This window comes from Cynara cardunculus (genome assembly GCF_001531365.2).
Source record: "Cynara cardunculus var. scolymus isolate 2C chromosome LG 10, CcrdV1, whole genome shotgun sequence".
NCBI classification, from domain to species: domain Eukaryota; kingdom Viridiplantae; phylum Streptophyta; class Magnoliopsida; order Asterales; family Asteraceae; genus Cynara; species Cynara cardunculus.
The window spans coordinates 13,140,871-13,168,721 of record NC_037537.1 but is presented as its reverse complement, the minus strand read 5'-3'; the positions used below and the strand labels follow the sequence as shown (position 1 = coordinate 13,168,721).

Genomic DNA, 27,851 nt, shown 5'->3' with positions numbered 1-27,851 from the left:
ATTTGTTCTTATGAAATTTGTGGGCCGATAAGGGCCTGTAATCGGACAGAGTGTTGTCCGATGAGGGCTCCTTAATGGCCAAGCCTTGATCAGTGTAAAGTTGAGTATTTTAATTCATCGTCCAGTGAGGACTTTATCGAACATAGTCTTGTCTGGTGAAGACCCTTTATCAGACATATAGGTTGTCCGGATTGGGCACCTCATCACCGAAAGTATTGAGTGGATTAATATTTGAGACTTCCAATGTTGACCAGATTGAGGTTATCGATCAAGCCTTGTCCGGTGAGGATGCTCATGGGACAAGGTGGAATCCGGATTGAAAAGTTAATCTTTTAAGTGTTGACCTGTGAAGTGGTTAACCGGACAGAGTGTTGACCGATGAGGTTGGTTACCGGACATAGTGTTGTCCGATGAGAATGTATTCGGATAGAGTGTTGACCGGTGAGGATAGTTACCGAACAAAGTGTGGGTGGTGAGTGTGTTATCTCTCCAAGTGCTGTATGGATTATAGTGTTGTTCGATGAGGAGGGGTCATCGACCATAGTGTTGGCCGATGACCGATGAGGGGTAGTATCACCCAAGTCTTGTGAAATAAAAAGAAGTTATTTTCATAAATGTTATTTAACAGTTTCTAAACTGTTTTGGGTTGGAAAGGGGATCTGTATCTTTCAAATGTTGATTTAATTTGAGAAAAGATATTGTTGTTTTCTTTCAAAACGGTTGTGGCATTAATTCTATTTTGAAAGAAATATTGAGTTGAGATCAAAAAGTGAATTTAAGATAGCATCAAAGTGTGAGACTTAACTGTAATAGACTTCAAGACCATCAATTCATAATACATCACTATACTAAGATCACATGAAAAAACACTTACAACACTCATATGACATTCCATGCAGTGTTCTCATAATTGACATGTTCAATATACAAGTTCACAAACTTTTTTTACATGTGAACTTCATATAAACCATATGAACTCCGACATATGCTAGTCTCAGTTACACTACTTTAACTTAATCTAAGTTAGTATTTGACTAGGAGAGCTTTAAGAATCATATTCTAAGGTCATTATAGTTGTCATGATACAACATAAAATACAACAACAACATATAATAAATAGACAATATCTTTATTAATAAGTATCAGAACAAAATATCCAAAATTACAATCATCTTATGGTTGGATTTTGGGAATACACTAACATTACCAACACCTACCACCTCCTCCTTACTGCCTTAGGTCATTCTCCTCCCTATGTCGATCCCTCCCTTCTCATTCCCCATCCATTCCTACTGCTTCTCTCTTTCTTTATTCAAAGTTTAAGTTTTCAAGACGAAATTATAAGTTTGCTCTTATAAGTGTTTACACTTTATATTTTGATCACCAAATAAATACAAATAAATGTGGCATTACGAGGATCGAGATAGAGATAGACATATTAGGGATATAATAGCATATAACTGATCTCTTGATAACCATCTACTCTTAACTCGTCCCTATTTAAAGGACATAATGAAAATGATCAATTCATTTCTTTATTCAAATTTCTTCTACAATAAGTGATATTTTTGTCATTTTAGGCATATTCCTAGATTTGGCGTAAAATAAATATGATTGCATAGTTTGGCGACCTCTTTTTGATTTTTTTGCAGCTGAATGCCATTTGTTAACACGCACATATATGAAAATTGCATTAAAATGGAATTAATTTTGAGTTGATTTCTCTTTTAGAGAACAAAGATTTCAAAAGTTAGAGGTTGTTTACCAAACGCTTACCAAGTAAGCGCTTACTGACAAACCTCACCACCCTCAGTTACTTTATCAGGTAACATTCTCGGCCATCAAAATGGATTGTTGGTAAACACTTACTGGTAAGAGTGTTTTCCCTTATTTACCGGGTAAGATTTGCGGTCCTTGGTAGCCTCTTAGAAAACTTCCAACAAATTCTCTAAAATAGAGAAAATAGAGATTTTGTTCTCTATTTTCCTCCAATATATTCTCTAAATTGTTCTCTAAAATAGAGAAAACAAGAAAAGAAATTCCAAATTTAAAGAATTATCTAAAACTTGATTGGAGGTAAGAGAAATTATTTTTTAATTCATTTCCACCAATAAGATTAAACTATTATTATTTTGGACAAAGTACATTAAAAAGTAACATACTTTCATCTGATTCCTACTTTGGGTTACGTATTTTTAGAACTATCATTTTGGTACCTAAGATGTAAATTCTCAAACTTTTAAGTATATGGTTTACCTATCCTTCCGATAACCGGTCAACTAATAATGATGTGTTGTTTTAAAAATATGACATGGCAATAATTATGACATGTATTTAGTAAATGACGTGGAAAATTTAAACCATCCAATCTCCCTAAAACATATTGTTCTCCCGACCCCTCCCAAAATCCCAAATCACCGATCCTGAGATTTTGACGCCCGTTCTCCTTCTTTATCGCATCTTTGTCCCATCCATTCCCTCGTCATAACCAATCGGATTTTCTACTATTAGGTATGTGAGCTCATTGACTTTCTTCTATATTACCAATCGGACCTTCGGTTTAGGGTTCTTTTTTTGAAATCTCCATATATTTGTGTTTTAGGGTTTTGTAGTTCCTGGTAAAGAGGCTTTTAATCTATTGTATTATATTGTAGAAGTAACAGGTTAGTTTCATTACTCATTTGATTCATTTATGTGTTTTAGGTTTATGGCATCTCATGATTTGTTTATGCATTTTGGGTTTACACTTTGAATCTGATTTAAGCTTCATAATTAATAAGTTATGTGTATAGGTTTATGCTTTGTGGTTTCTGGGTTTACGATTTCAATCTGACAGCTCCCCTATGTAGTCTACGTTTCAGGGTTTATACTTTGTGGTTTCCTGTTTACCTTGTTTTCGTCTGCCTTTCATTGTATTATTGATTTGGTGGATGTTTTTAGATTAGACAGTCTTTGTATCTAAGGGACCATGAGAAGTAGGCATTTATGGCATGATGAGAATTTCCCACATGTACAACTACATATATGTAAATTTGCATAAAATTATCAAGGTTTATCCTTGTGAAAAATCTGTGTTGACCTTTGCACAATTGTGTTGTATGTGAAGAAATTATTGTTGTCCCAACTCACATACACAAGCATAGTTTAGTGTTTGGCAAAGCATGTGGCACAATGGAATGAAAGCAAATGACCAATAACCTATACATTTTATAAAAGGAAGCACCTTTTTTGTTAACTTAGATATCCAACCCGCTATGCGAGCCAACTAATCCCAGGGCGACCACCTGCTTTGCAGATAGCCCGGAGTCACTGCATTTGAACCTCCTGGCCACAAGAGGATTTTTATTCTTCCTTGGATTTGAACCTAGGACCTCCAGACACTTTTGACCTTTGGAGCCTAAGCTCAAACCAAACAGGCACCACCTTGTGGTTGAAACACCTTTTTTGTGTTTATGTACAAGATAATGACAACTAAATAGCTGTTGCAAATATAAAAGAGAGGAAGGCGGTTGGCTGCTAGGTAGGTGTTAGGTGAAGAGATCTATTGACGCCCCCAAATCCCAATTTTTCAACCGCTCTTTTTTTCAATCAACGTTTTCATTTTGCAGATCTTCCCTCATCGTCAACAATCTTCTGCATCAATGTTATCGTTGTGTTAGGCATTTGAATTGACTTCATCCCTTTTTGAAGGAAACAAGGAAGGGAGCCAATGGTGGTTGGACTTGGTCGCCTTCTTTTTTTATAGTGTTGGAAGCGTCAGTTGAGTAACTAGGTTCTTTTCTGGTTTCCTATACTCTGCTTTAGCAGAGAAGACCTTGCAGGTTTCAATCGAAAGGAGAGGAAGCATATATTTGATAAATGGCTTCTTTTTAGCTTAAGGTTTGTCCATGAACATTCTAAGCGAGAATGTTAGTGTGGTTTTCATAAAAACGAGAATGTTTTTATTCGATTTTAGTGTTTCGTTTTATTTTTTTGTCCCTGACAATCTTATAATACGTTTTTGTGTGGTTTTCAAAAAGCGAGAATGTTTTTATGTTTGAACAAAATATAAATTTGAAGACCCCATAAAATTTAAAAAATGTATATCAAATAACAATTTAAAAGTTCTCATCTTTTATATAATTCGTTTAATTAAATTTTTTATTATAATTTCATTATAGGTTTATAACGATGTAATTTATTTTAGTCTTAATAATGCACTTATTTTTAAAGATAATAAATAAATATTATGTTATATCTCAATGATTTTCTTAATTATATTTTAGATTCTTTATAATGAAAATGAGATGTTTATTTTGTATTTTGATTATTTTTATTAGTTAGTTATATGAATTCAAACATGCAACTTTAAATAGTTTTACTCATGTATCATTTACTTATAATCTTGAATTTTAAATAAACAGTACTCGATGCATAAAAAAATAGTTAAAATAGCCATAATAAAATAAAAATTAAATAATATGCATCAATAAACATTATTTTTATTAGTTAGTTAAATGCTTTATAATATAGTATAGATATATTCTATTTTTGAATGAAATAAAATGACATAATAAAAAGAAGGGAAAATTAAAATAGCCATTTTTGGCTGGTCGTTTCACCTCTTAGAATTTCTCTCCACAATTAACCAAAATGTTATTACCTCTGCAAAGACCACCTCAGCAAATTGGAAACCTACATAAACGACAATTTTTTATATTACATCTCTTACACAGATCTGCAAACAGCACCGTCGTAATTGCAGACTTGGTTCGTGACTTTTGAAAAATTTACCCTTTCGTACCAGGTCCACAATTTTGACGGGCCGCTTGCGAACCTGCCACTTGTCGGCATAGGGTGAAACAACAAATGCACATTTATTGGAATTATTCGTCTTCATTTTCATCCATTTATGGAGAAATCAATATTAGATAGACCCAATTTGAGTGCTCGTATTGAGACTCATACTCATGCTAAAGAACAAACATTCCTTAAGTCTATTATTGATCTTGGGTTTGGGAATAGTCATACATTCCTGGACTAAAACTACCCCCGACATCATTTTCAGTATTCGAATTACCACCAATATCGCCTTCATCACCGATTGAAAAATCGACATGTGCAAAAGTGTAGGCGAGTTATTTGACCCGACAACGAGTTCCATGAAACCACGAACATCGTCATTGTTATCTAACTCATACATCAAACAATTATAATTGTATGCTAACCTGGTGATATCGACAGAACTGTTGAAACCAAATTTTCTTTGAACATAACCGGCCAAGCTTGGATGTTTAATGTTTGCACGTAATTGAACAACATAGTGAATCGTTTCAGCAGAAGAAATATACTCCCATTCATAATTTGCTTTCACCCATTCACCAACGAAGATGTAAATTAATTATTCAGTACCGAAACTCATTTTCTAAGGAAATTGAAGATATATATTTATATATATGTATATATATGTAGGCGAATGATCGTGTGAGAAGTTGAGTTAAGGTAAGAAGCGTAAGAAGAAATCTGGACCCTTGATCACTTTTAATCTCTTACTCACCCATGAATTGCGCTTTTTATAGGATTTGATCTAGTACATCTCGGGTTGGATTCCGGTGAGAAGGATAGTTAAAGTGAAAAGTGTAAGGAGGGATCTCCTCCACCTTAGATGTACATTAGGATGAGATACATCTACATGAGATGCACCAGATCAATCCCTGTATCAAGCTCGATTCATGGGTGAGTTTGGGATTAAAGGTGATCAAATGTCCAGATCCCTTCTTACGCTTCTCATCTTAACTCTTTTTCTCACACGATCTTTCACCTATATATATGAAGAAATAAGAAAATAAGGTGATATGGTTTTTCTGTACATCTTTATCGTTCCATCATGGCTATTTCATAGATCAAATGAATTAAATTTATCCAATCAACCATCAATCAGTTACTGGAAAATTGTACAATTATTGTACAGTGTAGAATCAATTTTCATACTTTGTTGAAAAAAATAGTGTACATCTGCAAGTAAAACATATTTGAAAAACGTGGAATCAAAATTATGGAGGTCAGACTGGTGAAAACTGCAGAGGTTGTCTTTGCAGATAGATAGTGGCATTTTGATTAATTTTGGAGAAATGACTAAAAGGTAGAACCACCAGTAACAAAAAAAATACTATTTTAATTAATTTTTCCTTAAAAAATGTTAAATTTTTTACCGTCATCTATTATTAATTCAATTATATCAAATAAAATAGATATGAAATAACAATAGTTATTAATTGGTAAACTTTGCTAATTTGTAAATACAAATGTCTTTGTCTTATTGTCTATTTGACCTCAAAAAAGAAAATTATAGAAACATATAGAAAGTTGAGGGACCATATTTGTACTTTTGAGATAAGAATCGGCAATGGATCCCGGACCTCCCCCGGTTACAAATTGCGCCTTCCTAATTCCTGTGGACGCTGAAACCAGAATTTGGCAACCTCGGTTCATCCAAAAACGAAATTCTCACGATCCTAGAATTATGAAACTTCGTTCGACCTCCAAATCTTTCAAACCCGAATCCGATTGTTGTTTTCTCCCCGTAATCTCCAATTAATTTCTTCACCGAATGGAGGAAAATCAAGATCACTCCATCCGCAATCACAAGCACAGCGGTTACTTGTGTGTTGTTCTCTCGATTTCCCCTGCTAACACGCATAATCAGAGTGTCGACAATGGCATTCCCAAAACCCTAAATGTCAACACTTCTTGTGACATTTTTCGAGATGGACCCGATGTCGGTTTTGTCTCGTCAGACGGCTTTGTTATGTCATTGATCAATTCGAACTCCATGAATTCTACTGCTATCCATGAAGAAGATACAGGGAAACCCCTGAAATCTAAGAGCGAAAGGGGTGGTGGATCAATGTCAGTGTCGAAGAAGAAGTTGAGCAAGATAGGGCTAGTGCATGGTAGTGCGAGCGTGGTTCATCAGCTTCACGCTTTGGTAAATCACAAATGTTTGAAGATTGCTTCAAGAGTTGTTCGAATTGCACGGAAAAAGGAAAAAGGGGAGATGAGGGTTGTAGTGCTGGTTGATGTTTATTTGCCCATTGCTTTGTGGTCCGGGTGGCAGTTTCCGAGATCGAGGTCCACGGCGGGAGCTCTTTTCCGCCATTTGAGGTCCGGGACTCTTTTTAGTATTGCTATTAGATTCGTAGCTTATTAGTTATGCTTGTTTTCCTTTTCTTTTCTCTTGACGGAATCAGGAATTCGCGTGATGGGGGCACACCTAGCAGTTTGAAGAATTTAAAGCTGAATAACCCATCGAACCAAATGAGGTTCAAAATATGGATATCTTATTTGGTTCGATTTTAGGTTATGTTTATGTTAGCATTAGGTAAATTGGTGCATCTTAAGCAAAAAAAAAAGTAACCAACACCACCACACAATTTTTAATAAAATAGAGAATAATGGCAAAATCAGATACAAGTAACAGCAGCAAATAGTATATGGCAGAGTAGTAGCAAACTAACGAGGGTGAGATTATCTTTGAAGTTTGAAGCGGCTAAAAACAACAGTAGCAAACTAAAAAAGCAATAGGAAGGGTGAGACCATCTTCGAAGTTTGAGCAAATAAAACAACAATATACTTGTCTAATTACTTTATACTTGGGAACAAATTAAGTACTTCAAGAACAAAGCAACAAATTAAGTAAATTTAACAAATTATGGTATAAAATGTTGGGGGCACTATTGGAATTTAGGGTAAATATAAATAAATCAAAGTGGTTGTTGACATTTCGATGGGGGCAAGCAACCTTTACCCCTCAAAGGTAGGTCCGCCCATGCTTCTCCGTTGTTCTTCTCTTCATTGAGCGATTGAACTAGAAGTTTTCCTTTATATCTGTTCTGTTACTCTCCTGTCTCATTCAAATTACAACATTTCTTTCTTGGGATGTCTCATATTAATTATTAACCGGAAGGTTTCATTTTGGGAAGCTAAATTATGTAGTTGCTCTAATCTGAATGTTATAGAAATGCTTTTGATGTTATTTTGGTGGACAAGATTGAAGGCCGTTCCAATCTTTTAGGAGGCCTTGTTACACTTGTACCAAGATTATGGATTGACTGAATAAGTAATAAATGAAACAAAACATAAAAGTTCATACCGCATATCATCTGTTCAACTCTTTTTTTCTTTTTACATTATTGATGTCCATGATCATGTTTTCTTAACTCAAAGAGATATGAAAAACTAGATTAAAGTTATAGTCTACGGAAGATAAAGATAAAATTTTATCTAATAATAATAATGAAGTGCTAAAATAAGTAAAAAGTGATAAGAATTTAAGAAACAAAACAACATGGCTTTTAACTTCCCTATCCATAGATCATAGTTGATCTGTTGATGAACGAAGTCAACAAACAAGAAACCCAAATGGCCAAATCCAAGAGTGACCCGCGTCGGAGTGAGTTGTTGTTTGATCCAATCAAAGGCCTGTGAGGTTGCCTTCGTCGAACAAGAAAGTGAGGAACAGAGAAACCCAAATCCAATTTCAAGGACCTGTTGAGCCTTTATTTGATGAGCGGACAAAAAAGATGATTAAATGATTAAAGAGGGGACTAGGGGAGCTTAATCATTATGATATCGATAGAATCATAGGAATTATAAATTAGAGAGCTAGGAGTTGTAGCCTTGCATATAATATTTGGCTAAAAGAATAAAAGTCTAAAACATTATAATTGAGCTAAAACATGTATAATGATGTTAAAGCCTAATACATATATAATTGGACTAAAGGCTAAAACATATATAACTTAGGGGCCTTGTTCTAGATCCACATTTGTTACGACTAAAATAGTCGTAAATGTTAGAAAGTTCTATGAAGTCAAGTACTTGTAATATACTGTAATATCATTGTAATTGGGCTTAAGGGTATTGAGCTTTCAATATAAATGTCACCTATAAATAGGTGACATGGGCTTAGAATTTGTTGATCATTCTAGTTGTTAATTCGATCCATTCCATGAGAGTCGACTAAAGTGAGAGAGATTTTGTACTTTCCTGTTTCATTGAATAAGAGAAACGGTCGGTTCTTCAAGTTCATGTTCTTCATTTTATTTCTCAATTTTCATTTATATTCTTGAATTGTTGTTAGATTTGGGACTAACAATTGGTAATTCAGAGCAGAATCGATTAATTTATATCGATACGATCATTCTATCTGCAGCAGATTCAAGTTATTTTTCTAGTTTTGTTCAATAGAACAGTACTCGTATGAACCTCGGACTTCCTGTTCAACTTTTGTGCTTAAAAGGATCATAGTTCACCATTGATTTCAATGTTTCAATCAAATTCTTTTCAAAGGAATTGCATTTTGGTGGATTCAAACCTATTTTAATCATCAATTTTGGGCGTTATTTGATAAATTTTGGATTTTTGATGATTTTTGGGTCGAACTGTGCGTTGATATTGTCAGATCTATCCTCATCGCTCAATGAATGTTCTTGATGAGCAATAAAGGGTTTTCATCGCCCAATGATGATCTGAAGCTTGGTTGTGCGATAAAGGAGTGCTCATCGGCCATAGGGTTGATTTTTGTGACTTGGCCTTGTAAATTGTGTTAAGCGATAACCTTTTGGACTTGGAAGTATTTCTGTAAGTTTTGAGCGATAGCATTTGCTCATTGCCTAGACCAAGCTCATCGTCCAGGTCATGTGTCTTCAAGTTGGTATCTGTTCAATGTTATGAGCGATAAAGGTCCTCATCGCCCAACACACTAGACGATGAAGAGTTGCTTGGTGGGCGATGACCTTTCCTTGACAGTTTTGTCTTGTTACTTATCTTGTGCGATGAAGTGTTGCTCGATGAGTTACCTCTCTGCCCAAAGCTTCATGCGATGACTCTTATATTTTGAGAATTGGAAGTGTATTCGCCCAAGGGTTGACCAAGGTCTGAGCGATAACCTTGCTCATCGACCAAGGCATGGCAATATGTAAGAGTTCATGCCCTCTCCGCCTAAGGCATGGGTGATGAGATATGACAGTCTGTGCTCATCGCTCATCACCTGAGTACTTGTTCATTCCACTCTTTGAGCTTATTAAGTGTGCTTAATGGATTTCTTTGCCCAGATCACCTTGTGTTTGATGATTAAGGTGGTATTTTATCATTTCTGCCCTTAAGAGCATCATACAACTTAGTCAACTTTTGACTTTTCAAGTCAAAGTTTGACTTTTTGGTCAACTAATTTGGGATTAATGTTTTAAACCCGATTTGAAAAGATTTCAGAACTGTTTGATTGGTTTCTATATTTGAGTGGACTAGTCAGAGTTTGAGTATCTGTATTCGTTACTCTGGAGTTAGTCTATAAGAGACTAGACCATTGAGTGCCTTCACTCATTTCTTTTGACCTGATCAATCAGAGGTCTTGAAGGTTTGCAATCAGTGTTCTGGAGGTTCTGGAAATTATCAGATTTTTGAGTGTTCTCAGTCATTCTTCTAACCTGATGAATTAGAGGTTTGATAGTCTATAATCATTGTTTATATGTTATGGTTGTGATCCAAGAGTTCTGAGTGCTCATAATTACTCTTCTGCTTGGGATATTTGAATCTGATTCTGGTTATTCAGTTATCGGAAAGTTTGAAGGAAATCGGCTTATCTATATGGGTTGATTTGCTGTTCTTGAAACTATGAGCTTAATGCTGATTCTTCTCTCCGGGTCTATAAAGTTAAAGGTGTTTGCTTTGGTTCTTCAAGTTGTTATTGTTACCCCAATTTATGAGCGTACCAAGATCAAGTTCTTAGGCTGTATGCTTATTCAACTCGTAGTTCACTGAAAGATTATTTGTTATAAGACCGTTTGCACTTGAATGTCACTAAGCTCGCACATTTATCTATTCCATAGTTGGATGAATTGCTTTCGGGTTGGCGATGATTCTGCGGTTCAAGGTTGTGTTGAGTTGTTTGCAGTTTTAGCTGTACTATGTGCAATCAATGGTGTTGAACTCACATTGAATCTTATCTTAAAGTTGAAACTTAAGAATAAGAGCTTTATTCAGGGGAGAACTTGAAGATCTCATCCATGTCGGACACACCAAAGTTTTCTTAAAGAAAGTAAGGGGGAGAAGACTTTAAGCTTTCAAGAGATGCCTACTTTATAAAACTCTTGGGGGAGATTGTTAGGACTAAAATAGTCCTAGATGTTAGAAAGTTTTATAAAGTCAATTACTTTGTACTGTCTTGTAATATCATTGTAATTGGGCTTAAGGGTATTAGGCTTTCAATGTAAATATCACTCATGAATAGGTGATATGCGCTTAGAATTTGTGTTGATCATTCTAGTTGTTCATTCTATTCCATTCCATGAGAGTCGACTAGAGTGAGAGAGATATTTTGTACTTTCCTGCTTCATGAATAAGAGAAACTGCCGGTTCTTCAAGTTCATGTTCTTCATTTTATTTCTCAATCTTCATCTATATTCTTGAATTGCTGTTAGATCTGGGACTAACAACATTGATACACCCTTGTCCACGACCCTTACAATATTTAACCATTACTATTAGGAACATTCTACTCATAGAGATTAAACAATCCTTCACATATAATGAAAATAACTTGGTTCATATAATACCCCCTAAAATAGGAGATAATTTAAACCGTAGAAAAAGCGGAAAAAAACTAGATCAAATATAATCACCCGACAAGGGAAAATAGTATGAGAGTTTACATCAAAGAATGGACGGTAGCTAACAACCTACTAATCTAAACCAATTCTAGCTTTAGATTACAACCGAGTGTCTCTACAATCTTCAAAAGAATACTATCAATAGTAACTCCACAAATTTGACCTAGTTGGTCCAAAATCAACCAAATGTGAAATACTTGAAATAGAAGCATTGAAGGAACTAAAATATAACATTTTAACATGTATATGATTTGATAAAGTTGTAAGATGAACTCACAATGCTAGGTTTTGGAGAAAACCTAGAAACCAAGCAAAATGGTGAGAAGAGAGTGTAAATCTTGAATCCTAAACTTGGACGCTTGAATCCTTAGATTGAATGCTCTTAAATGATCTTGAGTGCTCTGAAAATGCTCCTATGTTTTCGTGTGATCGACTTCAATGAAGTGAGAGAGATGTGGAGGAAATAAATGAGCTCAACCTAATAACATCGGCCTATTTAACACGCGGGTAGACTTTCCCGACCTTGGGCATGTGACCCTATTATATGTCCAAGGCTCTTACTTGCGCGGTACGCCAGATGCGGCCGTGGCTCGCGATGCATGGTTCGCAGTCACAAGGGTCACATAAGCCCAAATCTCTTGCTTACGGTACACGAGATGCGACCCTGATCTTGCGATGCAAAGGTCACGGTCACAAGGGTCGCAAGACCCTTGTCGAAGCCTGTAATGATTTGTTTAACACTTTAATCCCCTCAACAAGGTTTAACTTAACATGTCCTTATCGACATCTATATTGGTACAGGAACCTAAATTTAAGAATATTTCCAGAAATAAACATGATCAGAACTTAAGGTAAATACATTAGAAAAATCCCGAGTGTTACAGTTCATTACGGTTGTTCTGTTAGTCTTGATTTTGTACTTAAATATGTGGCTCTGGTGTAGTGAAATACTTTGAGGCACAAAAGGCACATCATTAGTTAAAGCAGGAATAATATCCCCTTACAAATAAATATGAATATACATGGTGATGTTATTGTGTTGAAAGTAACAATATCTCGTGGTAGTTGTGCCTTCACAACTCTTTCAATAGTTTGTTTGTTTGAATAGCCAACTTTTAATTTTCTTTTTCAAATTGTTAGTAGGTGCACTTCTTTCGATATACAACTTCTATTGGGGGTAGAGTTGTCAACCTATGCTGTTAAAATCGCGATATATCGTCGATATATCGGATATCGCTCCAAAAAAAAAATCGGAACTCAAATATCGGTCAAAATATCGGGAATGATATTATCGGCGATATTTTCCGATATTTAGCGATTTTTAACGATATTTTCCGATATTTAGCGATATTTAGCGATTTTTTGGGCTGATAACTTAAATTAGGTCTGAATCTTTCCACAACGTCTTCTTCTTCTTCACGTTCAACTTCAGTCTCGACTTCTTCACGTTCAACTTCAGTCTCGACTTCTTCACGTTCAACTTCAGTCTCGACTTTTTCTTCACAAATCACACTTCGACTTCAACTTCAGTCTTCAGACTTCGACTTCAAGTCTCGACTTCTTCTTCACACTTTAGTCTCGACTTCTTCAGTCTTCAATCTCGACTTTTCTTCACACTTCGACTTCAACTTCAGTCTTCAGACTTCTAAACTCTAATTAATGCATATTATATATATAATTCTAAGAAATATTATGTTAACCGCTATTTCCGATATATCACCGATATATCACCGATATAACCGATATATCGAATATCGGTCCTGACCGATATTTCGTATTCTGACCGATATAACAGCATAGTTGTCAACTATCAGAAGGGATCTAAACACTTAGGGGTTCGAGGTTGTCTTGTTTAATTAGACCCATGAGTTGAACTTAGCTCTAGCCTGAATAGGTTTGATGATGTTATGATTGGATTTGCATTGAACTAAAACTGATGGATTAAAATAAGATCTTCTTGACTTGGGCACAAATTCTTATGTAAGCTCGGGAAAAATTTGAACTTAAGTTTTCTCAAAAAGTTTAATTGGAATCATGCAAAGATAAAATTGAACATAAAAGATGAAAAATCAAAACATACTATCAACACCTAGGATATTCCCCTGAGAACTAAGAAGACAAGAAGTCAAAACCAAACCAAACCAAACGAGCTAAGTATATACCACCCGAAGGTGGGGTGTTTGCAGACCTAACCTTTTCTCTCAAAGAGTAGAGTGTTTGTTTCCCTGAAGACGTCGACTTGTGAGAAGTGTGCGGGATAAAAGAAAAATTTCCAAAGAAATATATGGAAAAGCAAATGGTGAAGGTTTCAAAGATAGATATGTTAGTGCCTTATTTTGGAGAAATTTTCAGAAAGATAGATGTGTTAGTGCTTCCGTATTTTAGTATTGATAAGAAGAGGAAATATTAAAGAAATATTTGCAGTTGAATTGTAGGTATTAATTTTCAATAAGTTGGAACCTTGATCGAAAATATCAGTTGTTATTTGACTTGAAAGCTCCTTGAGAGAGACTAAATGATATCTCACTCCTTGAAAATAGAGAAGCTACTATAATTGCCAGGTTATAACTTGGAATTGTAGGTATAATGATGCACTAGGAAACAGCCAAACGCGGAGGGTTGATAAGCCTAAACCCCTTAAAGGATAACGAGTTTACAAGCGTAGAACTTGAGAAAATAAGAGAAAGCTCTTATCAAATTAGAGATCCAACTCTAAGAGAATTTTATTAATCAATGGTAAACTGAAAATTAATGAAGGACCAATGACGCTATTTATAGGCTAAAAGGGAAAAAAGTCCTAAACCTAAACAACTAGGAAAGGATTTAAACAATTAAAGGATAACTAGGAAAGGGATTAAAATAATTAGAAAGGAAATTAATAATAATCCTAAATTAATTAGGAAACACAATAATCAAATAAACAAATCAAAACAAAGGCATGTGTCCCAAGTCATGGGAGAAGTCACATGAGCATTTGTGTTCCAGTTTTTGATGCAGGATTTCGGACTTCTTTTGAGCTTGTTTCCTTTCTCCCATTCATCCGTGACAGAATCCATCTAACTCTCGGATCCATGCTGCATCAGGCAAGAACATTTTGTTGCAATTTATAGGAAAGGAAATTAGAGAATTGTTGCAAATTTATAGGAAATGAAAATACCGAATGGTTGCAACTTTCTATGAAAGGAAATTAAACAATGTTTGCAACTTAGTTGAGTTGTCATCATAGTTGATGTAAATTCTCATCCTCTGCAACATCAAATTTTGTTAACACAGTTTCATCCCACTTCTATAATCGTCTATGTTGCAAGGAAATGGATGCAAATATGCTATTGCATGATATGTCGATACAGGGATTTGGAATTTCTAAAAGTAAATGCTCTGGTGCTTTTGTGTGTGTGTGCCTCCTATATCTCATATAGTATATGGTTGCAACTTAGTTGATTATACTTTAGCTTGTAGTCCAAACTATCAAGGAAAAGCACTTGGGTTGTTGCCTTGCCTCATTTTTCTCTTGCAGTCTTGCTGCCATAAAACTTGAGTTTTACTTCAGATATTTAGCTTTCATGTTTTCCGTAATAAAAAACCCTCTGTCATCATTAATTCCGTATTGCCTTGTTTTCGTGGTCAATAATTCGGGGATACCGTCAAGGCTGCACGGCCATACCAAGGACGTTGCACAGCGATACACCTGATCCTGGGATTAAAAAGGGTTAGAAGCATCCTTGCTTCCTAATTGCGTGCACATATTTGATTTATCAGTTTGAAGCATCAATTTTCTGTTTCATGAATGGTAACATAGACTCGTCATTTTCTGTACAGTTGTGACTGGCAGGCCAGGGGCTCGATGATGGATTGTAACAAACCTGATTCCATTGACGATCACATTTGGAATGTTTCAGATTGCCATGTTCTTGGATGCAACCAGCATTGTAATGCACCTGATACTTCCCAAAAAAAACTGTTTGAACTCCACGAGATATTTAGGAGTCTGCCTAGTGTGTCAATGCAGGGAGATTCTGTCCATTCCAAAGTAAATCCCGCAGATGATGCTTGTACATCTGGTTTTTGGCTGTTGCCGGATGATGTTTTGGTCAATATTTTAACTGCACTTGATCCTCTTGAACTTCTTAGGGTTTCCTCAACTTGTCGGCATCTAAGATCATTGGCAGCAACGATAATGCCATCTATGAAGCTTAAGCTTTTTCCTCATCAGCAATCGGCAGTTGAGTGGATGTTAAAGCGGGAGCGGGATCCTGAAGTTTTTCCGAATCCTTTGTACTTGAAATTTGCAACTGAAGACGGGTTTGCTTTCAATGTAAGTACTGTTTCTGGAGAGGTTGTAACAGGTACCATTCCTATGATTAAAGATTTCCGTGGAGGTATGTTCTGTGATGAACCTGGCTTAGGTAAGACTATTACGGCTCTGTCTCTGATTCTGAAAACGCTAGGAACTCTTGCAGACCCACCAGAAGGGGTAGAAATAATCTGGTGTAAACAAAATGGTGACCAGAAATGTGGCTATTATGAGCTTGGTGGTGATAGCATGAACTGTGGTAGTGTGTTGGCCAGTAAAAAGATTACTGGACGTACTAGTCGAAGAGGCCAAACATTTCTGGACAATGTTACTCCAGGATGTCAAAAGGAGAACTCAAAATGGAATTCTTCTGAGACAGCCAAGACACCAATGTTTGTGAAATCTGCAGCAGCAGCATGTACTGTTCAGTGCACCCGAAGCTGGACTAAAGTTAAGAGAAATCTTCTGGATGCATATGAAGGAGCATCTTATCCTTCTAGTGAGAGGAAGGTCGGGGAGACCTCAAAAAAGAGAAAACTGGCTGCAGTTGGTGCTGAAGATGGTCTACCATTTGTACTGTCACGAAACATGAACAAGAGAACTAAGAAGGCCACTGTAGACTATTTTGAACTAAATGAAACTTGGGTCCAGTGTGATGCTTGTCGCAAGTGGCGGAAGCTTGTGGATTCACATGTTACAGATTCTTCCACTGCGTGGTTTTGTAGTATGAACAGTGATCCATTTCATCAGAGTTGCAGTGTCCCTGAAGAGTCATGGGACAACTGTCAGTCAGTAACATACTTGCCTGGATTTTATACCAAAGGAACTAGTGAAGGCAAAGAGGAAAACGTTTCATTTTTTGCTAGTGTTCTCAAGGAGCACTATGCATTGATTAATTTTGAAACTAAAAAGGCTTTAATTTGGTTGGCCAAACTAACAGAAGATAAGCTTTTTAGAATGGAGACAACTGGATTAGTCCACCCCCTCACAGGAACTAAAGTTCTATCTACAGGAGAAGTCCGTGGCTTTCACAAAATCTTTCAAGCCTTTGGTTTAGTCAAGAGGTTAGAGCAGGGAACAATGAGGTGGCACTACCCTAGAAATTTAGTCAATTTGGCTTTTGATTTGGCTGCCCTCAGGATTGCTCTCTGTGAGCCGCTTGATTCTGTCAGGTTCTATTTATCCAGGGCAACTTTAATTGTAGTTCCTGCAAATCTAGTTGATCATTGGAAGAATCAAATACAAAAGCATGTCAAATCTGGTCAATTGCGTGTGTATGTATGGGCTGATCATAAAAAGCCTTCCGTACATAATGTTGCCTGGGATTATGATGTTGTCATCACTACTTTCAGTCGTTTAAGTGCTGAATGGAGCCCCAAAAAGAGAAGTGTCTTGATGCAAGTTCATTGGCTCCGGGTCATGTTTGATGAAGGGCACACCCTTGGCTCAAGTTTGAACTTGACAAACAAATTACAATTGTCTGTTTCATTGACAGCTTCTAATCGTTGGTTGTTAACTGGTACACCTACTTCCAATACACCGAACAGTCAACTTTCAAATCTCCAGCCCATGCTTAAGTTCCTTCGTGAGGAAGCATATGGACAGGATCAAACTTCATGGGAAGCTGGCATACTTAGGCCTTTTGAGGCAAAGATGGAAGAGGGCCGGGCACGCCTGTTACAGTTACTCCGTAGGTGCATGATTAGTGCTAGGAAAAAAGATTTACGAATGATTCCTCCCTGCATTAAAAAGGTGACATTTCTGAATTTCAATGAAGAGCATGCAAGGAGTTACAATGAATTAGTAGTTACGGTACGTCGTAATATACTAATGGCTGATTGGAATGATCCTTCTCATATTGAGAGTTTGTTGAACCCAAAGCAATGGAAGTTTCGAAGTACCACCATCAGAAATGTGAGGTTATCTTGCTGTGTGGCTGGACATATAAAAGTAACAGATGCTGGACAAGATATACAGGAAACAATGGATATCTTGGTGGAAAATGGTCTGGATCCTCTTTCGGAGGAGTATGCTTTTATAAGATATAACATTCTATATGGTGGAAATTGTATGAGGTAAGATTCAGTTGTTTAAGGCTATGATGCCACTTTGATCAAGCTTCAACCTGATTATATCTATCCTGATTGATTGTTCTTTACAGATGCGAAGAATGGTGTCGTCTGCCCGTCATAACGCCGTGTAGGCATCTTTTGTGCCTGTCTTGCGTTGCTTTAAACAGTGAAAAATGTACTTTCCCTGGTTGTGACAACTTATATGAGATGCAGAGTCCCGAAACATTAGCCCGTCCAGAAAATCCCAATCCAAAATGGCCTGTTCCAAAAGATTTGATTGAATTACAGCCCTCATATAAACAGGTAAGCTTCCATTATTTACTAGTGTTATTTTCTGCCTTTGACTTTTTACCAGGTGTTCTAAATGGCCAGTATGTGTAGGATGACTGGAATCCTGATTGGCAATCAACATCTAGCAGTAAAGTTTCATATCTTGTGAAGAGGTTGAAAGATTTGCTGGAAGCTAAGAAAATAATTGACAGCTGCATCAACGAGGGCCATGATGGAAAAGAGATTGATGAATTTTTTTCACCATTCGGGAGAAGCAAGGCTTCTGCTAGATCTATCAATGGGTTTCCAGAGAAAGTGCTAATATTTTCTCAGTTTCTTGAGCATATACATGTCATTGAACAGCAGGTAATATAACTATCTGTGGAGCACAAACAGTTTGATGTGAAATTCCTGTAAACAATGTGTTGTTTATGAAATCCTTCTCCAGTTGACAGTTGCTGGCATTAAATTCGTGGGAATGTACAGTCCAATGCATTCTGTCAACAAGGTAAGAATCTTGTAGTTTATTTCTGTGGAGTTTGAGTGTTAAGTCTTGAATGTGTTTATTTGTGTACATAGGTCTTAATCATGGAGTTACATAATAAATGCCAAAATTTAAGCCACTTGCACTTGATGTAGGTGAAATCGCTGGCTACCTTCCAGTATGAGGAAGAATGTATGGCTCTTCTGATGGATGGAAGTGCAGCACTTGGTCTTGATCTGAGTTTTGTGACACATGTCTTTCTAATGGAGCCCATTTGGGATAAAAGGTAATTTATAAGTCTGTATCTCATAGAATATAAATATTGTTTTGTACTATTTGTGGAATATATAAAATTCCTAGAGGTGTTGCAACTCCTCGTCTTGGAGCTTATGATTGGAGAGGTTTTTATTAGGAACTTTGCAGGTTGTGAAAAGGGCCTTTATTTTAGTTAAAAAAGAGCTGTGAATGTATTGCATAGTAAAGTATTTAGTCAAACCTTAAGTGGACATGGCATTTTATGTCATACTAGTATGAACATATGCATGTAGGTATTTATCTATGCATACAAAGGTTCTAAATGGTGTGAGGCATGGTGGCAAGGTCAAGCCTCAAGCCTTGGGAGCCATGGCGAGGCCACACCGTTTTTCAAGGTGTGACTTATGGCGAAAAAAACTGTGTATCATATGTTTAATTATATATATTACACATTTTCCCTACTAGTACTCAACAAGTCAATAATATTAAATAGTTTAAATTAGGTTATATATTAAAAACTAAAAAGTAAGACATTAAAAAGGTAAAAGAAAATCAAATATCATGTTACAGAAGCTGCACATTGGGTCATGGCACGCCACAGGCTTAACATGGCATTGGAGTCATGGCTCGCCGTGGCGGATGTCGCCATGATCCTTTTAGAGCAATGATGCATACACATATATGCCTGCCTCTGTTTATCATTAGACTGGTCTGCTAATGATTTTATACTATTTGAGAATTTGCTAATGATTTACTTTTTGGTCTCAAGTTCCTCTCTCTACTTTCCTATTTTCCAATTGCTTCTGACAAACTTTATGAAACAGTCAGTGCTCCACCAAAATCTTTTGTAAACCTTTTATCCACAAGCCAGGGGTCTTCATGGAAATAGCACTCCATTCTTTTGGGTAAAGGTCAAGTCTGTGTACATCTTACGCTCCAGACCCTACTTGAGTGTGACATTAAGGATTTAAGGGTGTGTTTGGTTTGGTTGGCTTTGGTTTGGTTTTGAATAGGTGAGACAATTAAAATACAGGTTAATAGATCAATTTAGATGGTTACCGTTGTACATGTATGAAAATGTACACACATGTTCTTGTAGTGATGGTAAAAAGAATGAAGTCCCATGTCAAATATTGTGATACCTTTATGGATGTTGTTTGGCCGATATTTCTTTTCTACCCTTTCTCAGAGTTTGTGTGTGAATTTTGCATGCACCCTGTTGCTTTTATTTTCTTCGCTCACTATCATATATGCTGCATGAGCTATCATGGCTGTCACCTGTCTGTAACTTGGGTGTTGCAAAAATAGGAGTTTGGGTTAAAAGGCTTGTTTTTGACTGATTGTTAATCATTGGAATTTGTTAGCATGGAGGAACAGGTGATTAGTCGTGCTCACAGGATGGGTGCTACACGCCCTATCCATGTAGAAACTTTGGCTATGCATGGTACAATTGAAGAGCAGATGCTGAAATTCTTGCAGGTACATTTCTTAATTTGTTCAGAATGCAATACTTTTGACTTTATCCTCCAAATCTTCTGATCTTCTGTTCTTAATGATGTTAAGCAGCTCCTGATTGCAGCAATCATACCTTCGATTGCATCACAAACTATTTCTGTTTTTCTTTAATATAGTAATAAGTAATAACTTGAAAGCTTAAATTTTCTTTTTTGCTTTTTTTTTAATTTAGAGTAAATTACATTTTTAGTCCCTGCGGTATGTTGAAAATTTCTATTTTCGTTCTTATGGTTTTGAAATTACGATTTTCATCCCTATGGTTTATCATTCCTTTTTGTCCCTGTGATATAAAATTTATTGCTTTTTTTTGTCCCTATGGTTTACTATTCATTTCTATTTTAGTCCATACTTAAAAGTAGTGTTTTGGCCTCAGGGACGAAATAGAAATGAACTGCAAACCATAGGGACGAAAATCTAAATTTGAAAACCACACGGATGAAATCCACAATTTTTAACAAACCACAGGGACTAAAACGTAATTTACTCCTTAATTTCTGATAGTCTATCTATACCTTTAATCTTTGTAAACATATATACAGATCTCTGCGTATAAATGGGGGTTGATGAGTTAAAATAATTTTTAATATTAGGTTATTGCTGGCAAGCACAACTATCTTATACTCCATCCCAAAATAAATGCCCATATTGAAAAAGCCAGTTATAGAAATATGTAATTGTTACACTTTAACTAAGGAGCCATTTATCAAACACTTACCCGGGTAAGTGCTTACCAAGTCACATTACCTTATATGATGCATATGGCAAGGACCAAGAATCGAATCTTACTTGGTAAGAGTGAAGGCAAGGACTGAGAGTCTTACCCTGTAAGTGAGGGTGACGACTCTTACCATGGTTAGCTCTTACTGGGTAAATTGTTGCATACGATACCGTTTTTGGGTGGACTTGACAATTGCGAGTAATGAATTTCTTCATCTCATAATTAAGGGTAGAATTGGAAAAGGCACATACTTTTGAAATCTTGTTTTTTTAAGGATAAACTAAGATAGAAATGTGCATACTTATTTTGGGACAGGAGTATTCAAAGGATAGTTATACTTGCTATATATTTGTGGGAAAATAGCAATCGAGCCTCCCCGCACACAAGCCCAAGCATGTTACATATTGGGTCCTACAGGCTTTGAGTTGGAATGCATCTTCCTTGAAACCCTACGTTGAGGATTGATTGAAAGTAGTGGACGTGGTCTAGTTATTTGTGTTTTAGTCTACTATTTGCATCGTTGAGTCTTTATGTTAGTGTGATTAAGTTTGTGTTAGTTGTCATTTATGTTTTGGAATGTAACCTACTAGGCAAATGGCTTTGTAACCAATGAAGAAGAAAAGCTAAAAGATGCTTGGAGTTATGGCAAGGAATAGTATAAATAGGAATCGTTAATGAGTTTGAGATATATGAGAAAATAATCTATTTGGTTGACAAATTCTTTGTTCCCCTCCCAACAAATTGGTATGATAGCATACTTTAATTGAGTGAGTCAATTGTAAACACATAGAAAAACAACAAGCAACAACGGAAATGAAATGGGTGTGGCACAACCACCCATATCTGTCTTAAAGGAGAAGGCTACATAATTTGGAGCATTTGTATAACGACTCTACTAGGTCTCAAGACTTATAGGACATGGTGGGACACGACTATACAAATTCAGATGACGAACGTAGGTTGTGGGAGAACAAGAACAAGGATGCGAAGGCCTTGGTAATCATTCAACAAGTAAGTCCATGGCAACTCCCTGTGAGCACTACGACATCAAAACATGCATGGCCTATTTTGCAAAAGGACTTTCAAGGTTATCCAAAAGCCCCCATGGTGAGATAGCAATTGCTTCAGTGTGACTTTGAGACCTTGATAATGAAGAAAGGAGAATCGGTCGTTGAATTAAAGCAAAGGCAATAGTTAGTAAAAACTAAAAAAAGTGGTCCTACAACAGAAGATTGCATCAAACCATTGTTGAGAAGGCACTTAGATGCCTAACTCCAAAATTTAATCATGTTGTGCTCGCGTAGAAGAATCACAAGAATTGTCGATTTTTTTCATCTGATGAATTAATGGGGTCTCTTAAAGCTCATGAGTCGAGCCTTAATAGAACACTTTAAACAAACAAAGAAGAGGCATTTTAGGTGAATGATTTAACCCCCAAACTCCGAGGAAGTGATAATTCAACGATTTGAGGTCATGGAAGTGGAGGATTTTGTGGACATGGCCGTGGTTTTGGAAGGGAAAATCCGATTGACAAAGGCAATACAATGGCAACCAAGTAACATGAATAGAGTTCAATGTTATATTGCTTATTATGGTGAATTGTCGGTACAAATACCATAAAGCCAACTATGTATCAGAATGCCAAGGCGTTGGATATTGAAGGAGCTAGTAAGCTTTTTATGGCTCATGTACAAACTAACCATAAGGTAGGTAATGTGGGGTTTATGGATAGCAGAATCACATGACAGACACAATCCATATCAAAAGAACATGATTAGGGAGAAAGAACTACAAGTCGAAGTCTAAGTTGTATTGAAACTAGCCATGGTAAAGTGAGACTTCTTCATAATGTTCAAAACGTCCTGCTTGATGGCCTAAAGCAAATTGTTCCCATTGGAGGTCTCTAATGTGGTAAGTTCTGCTCTTGCTGTTGGAGGAAAAGATGAATCAAAGCTATGGCACTTGAGATACGGGCTTCCCAACATTGAGGGTTTGTCATTGCTAAATAATAAATATATGGTTCTTGGGCTACCAAAAATCATTTTTATTGATTTATGTGAAGGGGCGCGTTTATGAAAAACAAATCTAAAGTCTCTTCCCGTTGGTCCAAGCCTTTTAGTACTTTAAGTCGGTTCTGTTGATTTACGTGGGCTTGCGCAAACCGAGTCTCTTGGTGGGGGTTGTTATTTCTTGCTTTTTACCGAGGATTATATTCACATGAGTTAGTTTTATTTTCTTAAAAACAAGTCAAGAGACTTTTGAGAAGTTCTGGCACTTCAAGATATGGTTGAAAAGCGTCGTGGAAGCTTAATCAAAGTTCATTGTAGTGATAAAGGTGGAAAATACAAACAAAAGCTCTTAAATGACTTACCAAACCATTACCAAACCCTAGTAACGAAGTCGTCAACAAAGGAGAAATTCGGTTACTTTAGAGCTTTGCTTGGAGTTTGCAACCTTGAATCAAGAGGGAGTGTTGAGGATTGATTCGAAGTAGCGGAGTTGCTCTTGTTTAATTAGTCTACTATTTGCATTGTTGAGTCTTTATGTTAGTGTGATTAAGATTGTCTTAGTGGCCATTCATGTATTGAAATGTAACCTAAGTAGGCAAAAACCAATGAAAATGAAAAGCCTAAGGGTGCTTGGAGTTATGGCAAGGAATAGTATAAATAGGGATCATGTAATAAGTTTGAGATATATGAGAAAAGAATCCATTTGGTTGACATTCTCCTTGTTCTTCTCCCAACACCCTATTCATCATTTAAACACTACACATCATGTGAGATGCCTCAAATGCTACTACCCCTATTTATCTAGATACGTACAAGAGTTGTTTATTTTGTGGGATATGAATTGTTCCATTTGGAGTAACCTGATACTTGTATGAGATGGTCTGAAAAGGAAAAAGGTAGCACTTATTGATCAACATTTTTGAATTATCTTGAAGGTGCAATTCTGATCTCTTTCAAGTCTTATCATTTGTTCTCTTTTTAAGATTGTTCATCACTTTTTAATACATGGAGGTAACACGATGAGCATAACTTCTGAAAATTTTGTACAATCTAGCCTCATACATAAGCTTATCCAAAATGACATCCATCTTTGCTCACCGTGAAGATATATATATATATATATATGTGTGTGTGTGTGTGTGTGTGTGTGTGTGTGTAGAGAGAGATGGGGGGAGGGAAAGGACTGTATGAAATTTGAATGAATTTTTCTGTTGTCTTTTCCTTACACATTGCTTGATGTTCTATGCCTGTGCTCTGAACGAAGGTCTTCAAAGTCCTCAAAATTAAGCCGAAGAACAATTGTTGGGGCCTTTAGTCTATTGCTGCTTTATTTGCTCTATGTTCTCCTTTTAATGCACAGATCCTTTGTAAATATTTCATTCGTTTGTTCTTCAACAATCACTTTGGTTGCAGGATACCGATGAGTGTAGAAAATTCTTGAAGGAAGAATATGTTCATGAAGGTGCTCGAGCTCGACGTACATTGCATGATTTTGCTGAGAGTAATTATTTGGCTCAACTGAGCTTTGTGCGGAAAATTTCAAAAAATAAGGTATTGTTTATCTGATGTTTTCATCCATGAAATTTGTAAATTTTTGTGTCCTTTTAAGTTTTTCTTGGTATTTTATTGCATTTATACAGATGGGGCGACCTTCAGAAATTTCCCAAAAGAAATTTACCTCCTGTGAACTTATATGATACTCCCTTCCTACATGAAATAGTTGTATCATATGATAAATATACACATTAGGTGTTTGCTGCTCTAAATTTGCATGTACACTACTTTTCTCTTCTTTTTTTTACCCCTTTTTTTTAATTATGTAGTTTTTTCAAGTATTAGAAACATGACCAAAATGCAATGAAATTTGCTTTAGTTTCTATTTAGAGTGCAACCATAATTTTCTTTCTCAATTAGTGTGACAAACATTCAGTTCTTTCTATTTTATACCCGTTTTGACCGGTAAATGGTAGATCTTGTAACTATTGATAACATGGATGTCAAGTTGTCAAGTTATATTGTATTTCTTACTGTGGACAAAAATGTCACATGAATATCAACCGATCCCATGTGAGCCAAAAACTCTTTTATTAGTAAAATGGGTAGAGAATAAGATGAACTGAAAGTTCGTTACACTAATTGAGAAAAAATATTGGATAGGAACTATTTTTACATTTGATGCATTTTGCTTTTAAAATACTGATGCTTTAAAATGAATTTCTTTTTTAATGACGGAACAGGCAACTATTGGATTTGAAGCTGCAAATCTATGACTCTTTCAATAACGCAATATGGTTCGTTATTTTTTGCAGGAGCCCGAACAACAGTAAATACCCCAACCCATCCTTTTCTATTGCTTATTGGTGCGGTCAACCCTACCAATGTTGATAAATATTTTTCAAACTTAATCTGTGAAGCTATGCTGCATCTGCTGTCTCTTGTAAATACTAGTAAGTTCCATATATATAATCTCAATCCTCTTACTTAATCCATAAAAAACTTGCAGCAATTTCATTTTGGGATTTTTCCCATTTCATCATATCTCCCTGTCCATTCTTATATTTGGTTTGCATTCTTCTCTTTTGTGCTTAAATTGAGAAAATCTTCTTGTCGCCATGTGTTATCTTATTCGTTTAGTTCAAAAGGTCTATGAGGTTTAAGCAAAACGTCTCATACCATTGATGGATCTGACAAATTTTAGAACTTCCGGTCAACGGGGGTGAGCGTGTTCCTTGACAACATCCATGAGGAATAGTTTGCATGTCTTCTGTTGACTTTACCAGATAGACGCAATTTGAACACATGTCAGTCATTGTAGGGTTTGCCTGCCTGCTTGCTAACTTCAAGACCCCATAGGATTAGTCGGATGCATGGAAACCTGCTTGCTAACTTCAAGACCCCATAGGATTAGTCGGATGCATGGAAACAGGCTCAGACACCCACAATTACCAAAATCTATAGTTACCACATATGGTTTTCTTCTTTATAACAGCTAGAGGATGTATATTTGCATTATATGTTTTTGTTGTATATAGAAATTGTGGCGAGTCTATTGTCAATATAGATATTGATGGTAACTTCTAGATTTGTCTTGTATACATTTGTAAGCTAATTGGAGTTGCCCTTGGTGGGTTTTTGAGAACTAAAATAACGATGTAAAATCATTTGATTGATATATGAAACGACATGAATGGTTTTCATACAAAATTTCTTTCAAGCGTCTTAACGCAATTGATGTCTCATGGACATCGTAGAAGATAGAGATTTCCCAAGTTATTCATTTTTTAAACATGCTTTTGATTGAACGTGATTTATACGACGTTTGTTTTTTAAGTTTGAAGTCTTATTTCATTTATTATAGATGAGAGGCGATGCTAAAGGGGATGAATATGTTGTATGTTTTATAAAACTGATAAATGTTGACATTAATAAAGTATTATTGACAAAAAAAACATAAATGCCAACTAAAACTTATCAAAAATGTTATTTAAATCAAAATAACAAGTGTTGGCCTTTTTTAAGAATAATATGTGTTGTGTCATCAAGATTTGTACATTTTAAATGTTCTTAATTCTCAAAAAATTTATTGTCATATACCCGGCTCTTGTTTTTTTGGTATTCCAAATTTTTTGTTTTTGTTTTATGAAAATCAGAGGACAATAAGAAGCTAATAAGAAGGTTGGTAAGAAGTTTTAGGAACTGTTTGGTAGTTGCTGAATAATTTGGTACAGAATGATTAAAAGGCTTTCATGATATAGTGAAAAATAAAATACAATTTTTTTTGGTAATTGTTTACAATGAAATTAGGACGCCTTAAACATAAATAATGTATTCTTAGAAAACAAACAACTTAAAAACGACTCTTGTATTTAGAAACAAAATGTCTCAAATAAATTAAGTAAATCCCACCCAAAGTAAAGGACATGTTGACCTCTATCCTCAAAATATTTCAATTGCATTTAAATTTTTTGCTTCCAATGAACCATTTCCGATCCAATTTTCAAAAATAAAAAAACAAAGTTGACCAATGAATGGTCCAAGTGTACCAAATTAGAGATATTTTTTCAAATTTGAGATATGTTAATTAAATAAAGAAAATCAAGGTAATTAATTACACTTATAGTCAACCATATTCTTTTAATTATTTAATAAGCAAATCAAATTCAAATTCAAAAATATAGTTTTATAGGTTTTTTCTTCTAATATTAACTCTAAGGTCCAGTTTGATTTGTAGGATTGGAATAAATTTAGAGGGATTTGGAATTGAATTCCATTCCAGTTTCATGTTTGGTTTGAAGGATATCCTGGATTCTAAATCCCGGGATTTCATCGAAATCCAACAAACATAAGATTTTGAAATCCCATATAGGTGGTTGGTATTTCACGAGATCTTGTAGAATTTGTAGCTAATAATGTTTTAAAGTATGTTACAAACATTTGCTTTGTAATAATCAAGTAATAAAAAGATAATTTAATTATTTTTATATTTATTTATAATCTATTTATAAAGAATAGAATTCAATTCCATTCCAAATCTTACAAACCAAATACATGAAAGAAGATTCCAATTTCTTTCAAATCCAAATCCT

The 27,851-nt window shown here is 35.7% G+C and overlaps 1 protein-coding gene and 1 long non-coding RNA gene across 10 annotated transcripts; both read left to right on the top strand.

Annotated features, from left to right (window-relative positions):
* The first annotated feature begins 2,427 nt into the window (after positions 1-2,427).
* On the top strand, positions 2,428-3,964 carry LOC112520494. The gene is made up of 3 exons (XR_003070006.1): positions 2,428-2,511; positions 2,603-2,663; positions 3,609-3,964. It is a non-coding gene; the product is annotated as an uncharacterized LOC112520494 (long non-coding RNA).
* A 2,499-nt stretch (positions 3,965-6,463) lies between these two features.
* On the top strand, positions 6,464-26,431 carry LOC112518999 (F-box protein At3g54460). Of its 9 annotated transcripts, none has more exons than XR_003069893.1 (10): positions 6,464-7,143; positions 15,468-18,017; positions 18,104-18,317; positions 18,396-18,650; positions 18,733-18,792; positions 18,924-19,054; positions 20,388-20,502; positions 24,679-24,816; positions 25,575-25,712; positions 26,081-26,431. XR_003069893.1 is itself a non-coding variant. In XM_025126858.1 (10 exons), the coding sequence occupies exons 1-10, from the start codon at positions 6,590-6,592 to the stop codon at positions 24,960-24,962; spliced, it is 3,993 nt and encodes a 1,330-aa protein (XP_024982626.1). In that variant the 5' UTR covers positions 6,464-6,589; the 3' UTR covers positions 24,963-25,544. The 9 variants fall into 9 exon arrangements, 7 of the variants coding, with proteins under 7 accessions (XP_024982626.1, XP_024982625.1, XP_024982624.1 ...); XR_003069894.1 differs by having other exon boundaries at positions 26,072-26,431; XM_025126858.1 differs by lacking the exons at positions 25,575-25,712; positions 26,081-26,431 and adding an exon at positions 24,906-25,544 and having other exon boundaries at positions 15,468-16,027; positions 16,109-18,017.
* Positions 26,432-27,851: the final 1,420 nt, after the last annotated feature.

Coding starts and splice junctions, on each gene's coding strand:
- LOC112518999 (XM_025126856.1), top strand. CDS start 6,590: ATGGAGGAAAATCAAGATCACTCCATCCGCAATCACAAGCACAGCGGT. Junction 18,651..18,732: donor TACATGTCATTGAACAGCAG/GTAATATAACTA, acceptor ATCCTTCTCCAG/TTGACAGTTGCTGGCATTAA. Junction 18,793..18,923: donor CAATGCATTCTGTCAACAAG/GTAAGAATCTTG, acceptor CACTTGATGTAG/GTGAAATCGCTGGCTACCTT.